Raw genomic sequence first — 7,195 nt, 5'->3', positions numbered from 1 at the left:
ATCTTACAGCTAAAATAAATCTTTAATTATTACATTTGCAGTAGTTTTAAAATCCAACTCTAATAAATAAAAATGATTTTTAATAGTTGTGTTTAGTCAAAAGTCTCAGGACACCGTTTTATTTCAGAAACAAAAGGGAAAATTAAATCTCTGAAGATGACTGCTGAGGAACTGGACCGGCTCTTTGGGTCCTCGAGGGGTCATTGCCCATCCAGTCTACACGCGCTTTGTGGACTTGGGACAGTTTGAACATGTTCCTGGAGGGACTGTGGGGGCTACTTTGRGAGTATGGGACATTGTTAGGAGTTTGAATCACATCATCGACAGCAAGTCGAACCCCTTCAGGGTGGGATTTGGACTCCAGGGCTGTCTGTTGTCACTGACTCTGTTCATGAGTTTTACAGACAGAATTTCTCGGTGCAGCCAGGGGGGAGGCGGTCCGGTTGGGTGGGCTCAGAATCAGAAGCATTTTATTGTCGTTCACACACACATCAGGACGCAGTGCAGAACGAAATTTCAGRTTAGAACATCCGTCCGGAGAAACACACACACGACAGACACGGGGGAATTAATGTCCAGGGACCTGCGCAACGTAGTGCGCTACCTTTGCAGTTTAGAATACACACAGGAAGGATGAGTTAAAAAAAAGAGCTTTGATCCTGTGTTTTGTACAAAAAACACGATCATGCGCACAAAAAAACCACTCTGCGAAAGGGCAGCTAAGGAGGGGGAGGGAGGCCTCAGGTAATCTGTCGTTTCCATTCGATGTTGGCGTCATCGCGCCGGGATCTTCATGGATTGTTCTCGTCAGGTTGGGGGTGAGGGTCTGCCTCCAGCTGAGGAATATTTTTGGGGTTTTGTTCATGAGGGAAAACTGGTGCGAGAGGTGGGTGGAGCTTCTGCAGTGTTGTGGACTCTGCTCCAGTCTGTCGTGGTCAAGAGGGGTTTACCGGTCTGGACTCTCACTTAGAGACAAGCTGAGTTCAGTTTTCCAGGAGAGACTCGGGAGTAGAGCCGCTGCTCCTCCACATCGAGGGGAGCCAGCTGAGGTGGTTCATCTGGTAAGGATGCCTCCTGGATGCCTCCCAAGGTGCTCCAGATATGTCCGACTGTGAGGAGACCCCGAGGAAGAGCCAGGACACACTGGAGAGGCTATGTCTCTCATTTGGAACGGAAGATCTGGAGGTGGCGGATGTGGAAAAAGACGTCCGCACCTCCCTACTCAATCTGCTGCCCCAGTGACCCGAGTCTGGATTCTGTCCTGAGACTTTTGACTCACCCTGTAAATCACGGATTGTTTACGTCACATTTTATAAACGGTGCAACATACAAAACAACATGCTAATAAAAGTTTTACAACCGTTTTCAAAACCATTTCATAAAGCAAACACAGGTACGTAGCTAAGCTAAGTGAGCTAGCAGCTGTTTTATGGTAAAATCATGCCATAAGTCTTGAAGGAAAATAAATGTTCTAAATAATAACTTCACAATGTAAACGAAATCCAGAAGAAATAAAAAGGAAACAACGTGGAATATCTCAATGTTTTTATTGCTGCTGTTGAACCAAGAATACAATAAAAAAACATTCATCCACTTAAAAAGTTTCATGACACTGAAGAGAGTAGATACAGGTACAAAGGTGTTGTGCATTGGCGTAGCGCTACACAAACAAGTGCCTAGGAAAAAAAAAACAAGGAACAAAAGGATAAAAAAAATTATAAAATCAAACCACTGTATTAAAAATAAAATCACATTAATTCACTCTTATTTTGGTCAGGCTCCCCTGCTCGTTTTAGGAGCCGTGGAATGTGATTGTCGGACTCGTGAGCAGTAACGTTTATCAATTTAATGCCCTGACAAACCGTCCATGTTCGCTCCAAGGCAAACTCGAGAAAAACAAAAACAAAAACAGAATCGCACTCTTTCAGCTGTCCTAAATGGTTTCATTGCAATCATAAGGCAGGAGGGGGTTTCCATAGTGGTCCACATCCAGATTTGATCTGCACGCCCTCAATACAGCCGAGCAGAGAGGAAAAAATAAAATAAAAACGCGTGTGAAAGCCAGAATACAAAATGATTCGCAAATATTCCTTACAAAAATAAAACCTGAAGCTTTAAGCAGCGAAGGCACCGTTTTAAAGGAATGTTCGAAGAGTTTTTTTAACAAAAAATTGCAAAAAAACAACAAACAAAAACAAAAAAACAGCTAGCTGAGATAAACCACATAAAAAATTAAATAAAAGATGACATAAAAGGATAATAAAAATCGTAATAGCCTTCTGAATAAAACACTCATCACCTCAACTAAACTGCCTGTTGGTGAATAGTTCTGGATACTAGAAAAAGCAAAAGAAATACTTTTTGTTATGAGTATAAAAAGTGTTATAAACGATACATTGATATTCAAAACGTCACATGTGCTAACTTATATTACTCAGACCAGCGCTGCTCTATTGTTTAAGACATAATAAAAGTGAAATGAGCTAATTTCTAGAGGTGCTTTGATTTCTATCCTGAATGGTGAGAATGATGAATAAAATAGCAATGTGGTGAAAATTTCTCTTTAAATATAAATAGTAACAAAAAATAAAAAAATAATAAAAAAAGAGATGGAAACATCAGTGAGGAGGAAGAGAACTGGTTTACCACATCTCTTTGGAATGTGAAACTTTTTTTTTTTTAATTTATGAAGCAAAAAAAAAACAAAACTGAAGACCCCGTCTTATAAAACTATGAATACTTTAAAAACAGGTTTTGGTTTAATAAAATCTGTGATTTATGGGGATTTTTGCTTTGATCATAATTAGTTTTAAAGGCTTAAAAAACTGTCCTGTCCTGATAAAAGTGACGAGCAGGAAACAGAAACGAGGCGATGCCTTAAAGAAACATTTAGTTCAGTTCTCCACATTCGAAGTTACAGATTTATTCAGATTAATAACCAGATTATGAGAACGCTAGTCCTGGGTTCCTATTTTCTTCTTTAACAAAGTCCAGGGTTACTTTGTTCCTCAGAAACCACAGCCACATTTCAGCTGTTTTATTTATTTTTTTCCGTTAAAGGCACAGTGTGTAGGATTTTGTCAATTCTTTTAGCCGAAATTGAGATAATCACTAATGACAATAATAAAAAACATGTCTAATCATTGCAGACAAAGACCTTGTTTTATTATTTTTACCTTATAAAAAGCTGTTTATATCTCCATGGTCGCGGGTCATCACTACAGGCAGCCGCCATCTTGTCTACGAAGGCTCATGAAGGACAAACTGCGGTGGCGGCGTCAAAAACGGTTTTAGTTGTAATACTATAAATGTAATATTTGTTGTCTGTCARTGTAGCTGGGATAATTTTACTTATTAAAGCTCATAATCTTACCACTTGAAACATCACTAGTCCTGAAGCTGCTGGTAGACATCGCAGTTGGAATTATCAAAGGTTTTTGACACCTGAGAGACACCGTAGCAACTCCTTTGCGTTTGGAAGCGGGGGGTGGGGGTGGGGGGAGGACCAGGGAGGATGATTCAACCACTCAACCACTAGATGTCYCTGAAAACAACAAATCCTACACACTGTGCCTCACCTATAAATGCTTAAAACTCTGAATCTCAGGAGGTTAAACTTCCCAAAGTTCATTGTTTTTAAAGACGACGTTTATAATTTGGGTTTAGCTTTATGATGTTTGATACTGATGCAGAGTAAAACTCGGGCTGGRATCAGCGATACTGATCTGACACTTTGTGAAAACACACACAACGTGTCTGGTCAATTTTAAAAAGTAGTTTTTCAAATAACCACCTCATAAAGAATACAAAACAGAGTAATTTATTCATTCATTTAAAAGTCTTTGTAACCCTAGRCCTATTATATTGGTTTAGCATAATTTAAAATTCTTATGCTAAACAAATAATTTTTGAATAAAAGAAAAAAAATGTTCTAAAAGTTGTTACCTCCCATATTTTTCAGCATTGTTTGTGGGTTTGCAAGAGGATCCCCAGCCAGAAGCTAATGCTGTTTGGGGGCCATAGCATGGAAAAGTTTGGGAGCCCCTCATCTAGAATGTAAATAAAGACCGTCAGACAAAGCTGATTTTATGTTAAAATGGCCTGCCATACAGGGAACGTCTACAGACTGATGAAGCATCACCCAAGCAGAAGAAAAWGTAGTTCCCTCTAACCTCATATGGTTRAGACAAGATTTGAATAATTGAGCTATTTTCCTGTTAATGATACACATTACCTGAAATGACTGAAGTATCAAAGTATTGATATTTTGYTTTTAGTARRGATTCTACAGCATAAAGTTCTGGTATCGATATTTCAGTATTGATCTAGTAAATGTGAAGCTRTTTGTTGTGGCTCTTCAGGACTTAATTTTACAAACGTGATTTTCACAGTTTYTGTTCATTACACAACGATCTGCTCAAACGTGTATTTGTCTACATACTCAGATGCAGCCTTTGTTTTTTAGGGTTTTGTCGACGTATATCTAAAAAAAAAAACTTTCGAAAAGCTAAAACGTTATTTTCCTCCACTTTTTTGTAACAAACACTGCTGATCAAGCCGATGAGGGCCGGCAATAAAAAACTGTTTAAATATTATCCAGAGTAGTAAAGAGTGGGTCCAAATGATCCGATTTCACAGCATTTTTTTTAAACACATAAGAACTTTTTGTGCAAAAGCATTATACTTGGCAACCCTACGATAATCTGCTGATGGTGTTTCAGTTACAGTGCGAGGACTTGTGTCCCTCCGTGGTCTGTGTGTGTCTGTGTTCGTGTGTTCCCCTTCTGGGATCATTATTTGGTTCTTGTGAAAAATAATAATAATCAAACAAATAAAAAGTCAAAGGAAGAGTCTTGGATTGTCGTGGTCCCCCAGCTGTCGGCGGCTCCTTTAGTGCCCCATGCCTGGACAAAAGACGAAACAAACTCATGAGTGGGTTAAAAACGACAATATTTCAGGATTTACAGTTTCAAAGAGTGCAGGAGAATATTAAAGGAGACCAATTATGGGTCCTAGAAATGTTTATGGTATGTCTGTGGGCTATCCAGACCATGTTCATTCAATTTAATGCACAAAATAATTCTCAGATAATAAAATTTCCCATTTTCTAGTTCTGCCTGCTCTGACTTCCGTTCAGAAGAGCTGTTTATGTTAATGAGCTCTGTTGGTAACGCCCTCCAAAAATCTGTTGACATTAACTCCGCCCTCCAAAGCCAGCGTTTACGTTAGCATGGCTAATAATAGCAGAAGCTCCGTTGTACAACCATATGAGACCCAGAGGCAGAGTCGTGGTCGCAGCTTCTTTTTTTTCTCCCTCCTCTGCTCTGCGCTCACTCTGCATGCTGTTACCAGAGCAGGGAGCAGCAGCGGTCAAAATACCTCAGAAACCCGAACAAATAGGCTTTAACAAGGCTTTAATAAGCTAAACAATAGAGAGGTACATGAGAAAACGTGTTCATAACGAATGAAAATAAATAAATAATTAAATTGTGTCCGTGCCAGTCTCAAACCCTGGTCTCCCACTCTCTGGTCCAACACTCTACCCATTGCCCTATTGGAGGCTTGTTGTAAAATGAGCTGCGCATTGCACAACAACAACCGTGATGGCTTTTTATACTGAGGAGGTGGAGTCTCACCCGGGTGAGGGGCTGAACGCAGGTTCTGGTGGGTTGTCGTACGGCTTGGGACATCACAAAATGATGGAAGTATAAAACTTGTCGTTAAAATACATTTAAAAAATACATTTACTTACAGTAAATATGCCCCTGGGTGCAATTTTTTGGTGCTAGGACTGTTTTTTTAAGAAGTACATACCCATAATTGAGTAAAAAYACCTTTAAAAGTGAATTTTGCATAATAGCTCCCCTTTAAGAAATCGGAGGGTTAAACAAGCAGTTGTGTCAAACAGACTCTGGGCGAGAACTCCTAAAAAATGTGTCCAAATCCTCTGTCATCCTGTAAGTCGGGCCCTAATCTCCAACTCAGCAGCTATTAATGTGACAAACCAGCCTGGCAGGAGCACCGCTTCTGACACTCATCAGGGTGGAGAGAGACAAGAGTGGAGCAGAGAGCTTTGAGTGTAAATAAATAAATAAATAAATAAATAAATAAATAAATAAGGGGGGGATGATTCGTGTTGACACGTGGAGAATCCATCAAGGCCAAACTTCTCAGGCGCAGGTATGAGGGGAAGTCGTGGAGGCTGATCTAATTTTAAAAACACGCGATGTTTAGGTGGCCGAGCCAAACAAAAGGCCAAACAGATGACTGTGGGCGGGTCGGTGGGGGGGTCGGTTACCAGAGCTGGGACACATGACGCTGAATAAATCACAGCTCCGGTGACGAAGAACTTCCAGCAGGAAGGTCACGTCTTCACTCTCGGCTGGAGTACGCCCATGTTTATCTAAAGAACATCTCCTTCATTTTAACAACGACTTGTTTAACCAGAAACAAGCTGAAACTCCTGACTGGACGGGTCTGAGCAAACGCTTGTGTCGTGTTGCAATAAATTAATGAATTTAAAAAAAAACTCACCGTTGGCGACTGATTTGGTCTCGCCTCTGCCCGCCATCTGGAACACAGCGACAGGAAGGACAACGTTAGCGAGTCATGCCTGGGCTAGCTCAAAGCTAATTTAACCTGACGCAACGAAACAACCTGATCAGCTGAAGATGAGAGGAAAAAAAAACTGCTTATTTTTGTATTTAAGAGTCTGGTGTCTGTTTTTTGTTTAAAACAAAGATTAATAATCAGTATCTTACTTGCTGTAGATGGCTCATTAAGAGATGGATTATAATTCAGCCAGATTGACAAACTGGTGCGCAGAAGAGGATTACAGCCACAGTGTCAAAAAAAAAAAAGTCTTTAATCTCAGAATGTCAGAAGTCTGGGTAAAAATGGCCGTAATCCTGTTCTGTACCAACATCTCATCTGACGCTTTAAGTCTAGTCTCAAAAATATCCCACTCTACCTGCCAATCTCTTCACTGACAGGTATTTATACTGTGTCGTAGATATTATTAAAACTATTTTTACAACATTGAAGTGACAGAGCTGTGCAGGAAGTAAAACAAATAAGACAATAAAACAGATAAAAGTACATAAATTTGTAACAGCAATAAAATGCAAAATGATTAAACCAGCGGTTAAAAGTGAGGGGTAAAAATAAATAAATAAATAAATACATAAACAAACAA

The 7,195-nt window shown here is 39.7% G+C and overlaps 1 protein-coding gene across 8 annotated transcripts in view; it reads right to left on the bottom strand.

The window, feature by feature from the left end:
- Window positions 1-4,432: 4,432 nt before the first annotated feature.
- LOC106525550 (non-muscle caldesmon) overlaps window positions 4,433-7,195 on the bottom strand; it is a 76,673-nt gene continuing 73,910 nt past the window's right edge. For all 8 annotated transcript variants that reach the window (XR_001311131.1, XM_014019829.1, XM_014019830.1 and 5 more), the window contains 2 exons: window positions 6,535-6,571; window positions 4,433-4,904 (listed from right to left, as the gene is read on the bottom strand). Coding sequence is in view for 7 of the 8 variants with exons in the window: in XM_014019829.1 (XP_013875283.1) it covers window positions 4,891-4,904; window positions 6,535-6,571 (51 nt within the window). In the remaining variant the exon portion in view is untranslated. The remainder of the gene's footprint in view (window positions 4,905-6,534; window positions 6,572-7,195) is intronic.

This window comes from Austrofundulus limnaeus, unplaced genomic scaffold, assembly GCF_001266775.1.
Source record: "Austrofundulus limnaeus strain Quisiro unplaced genomic scaffold, Austrofundulus_limnaeus-1.0 Scaffold234, whole genome shotgun sequence".
In the NCBI taxonomy this organism is placed as follows: Eukaryota; Metazoa; Chordata; class Actinopteri; order Cyprinodontiformes; family Rivulidae; genus Austrofundulus; species Austrofundulus limnaeus.
Note: the sequence above shows the minus strand (reverse complement) of the source record. Positions and strands in the feature narration are given on the sequence as shown.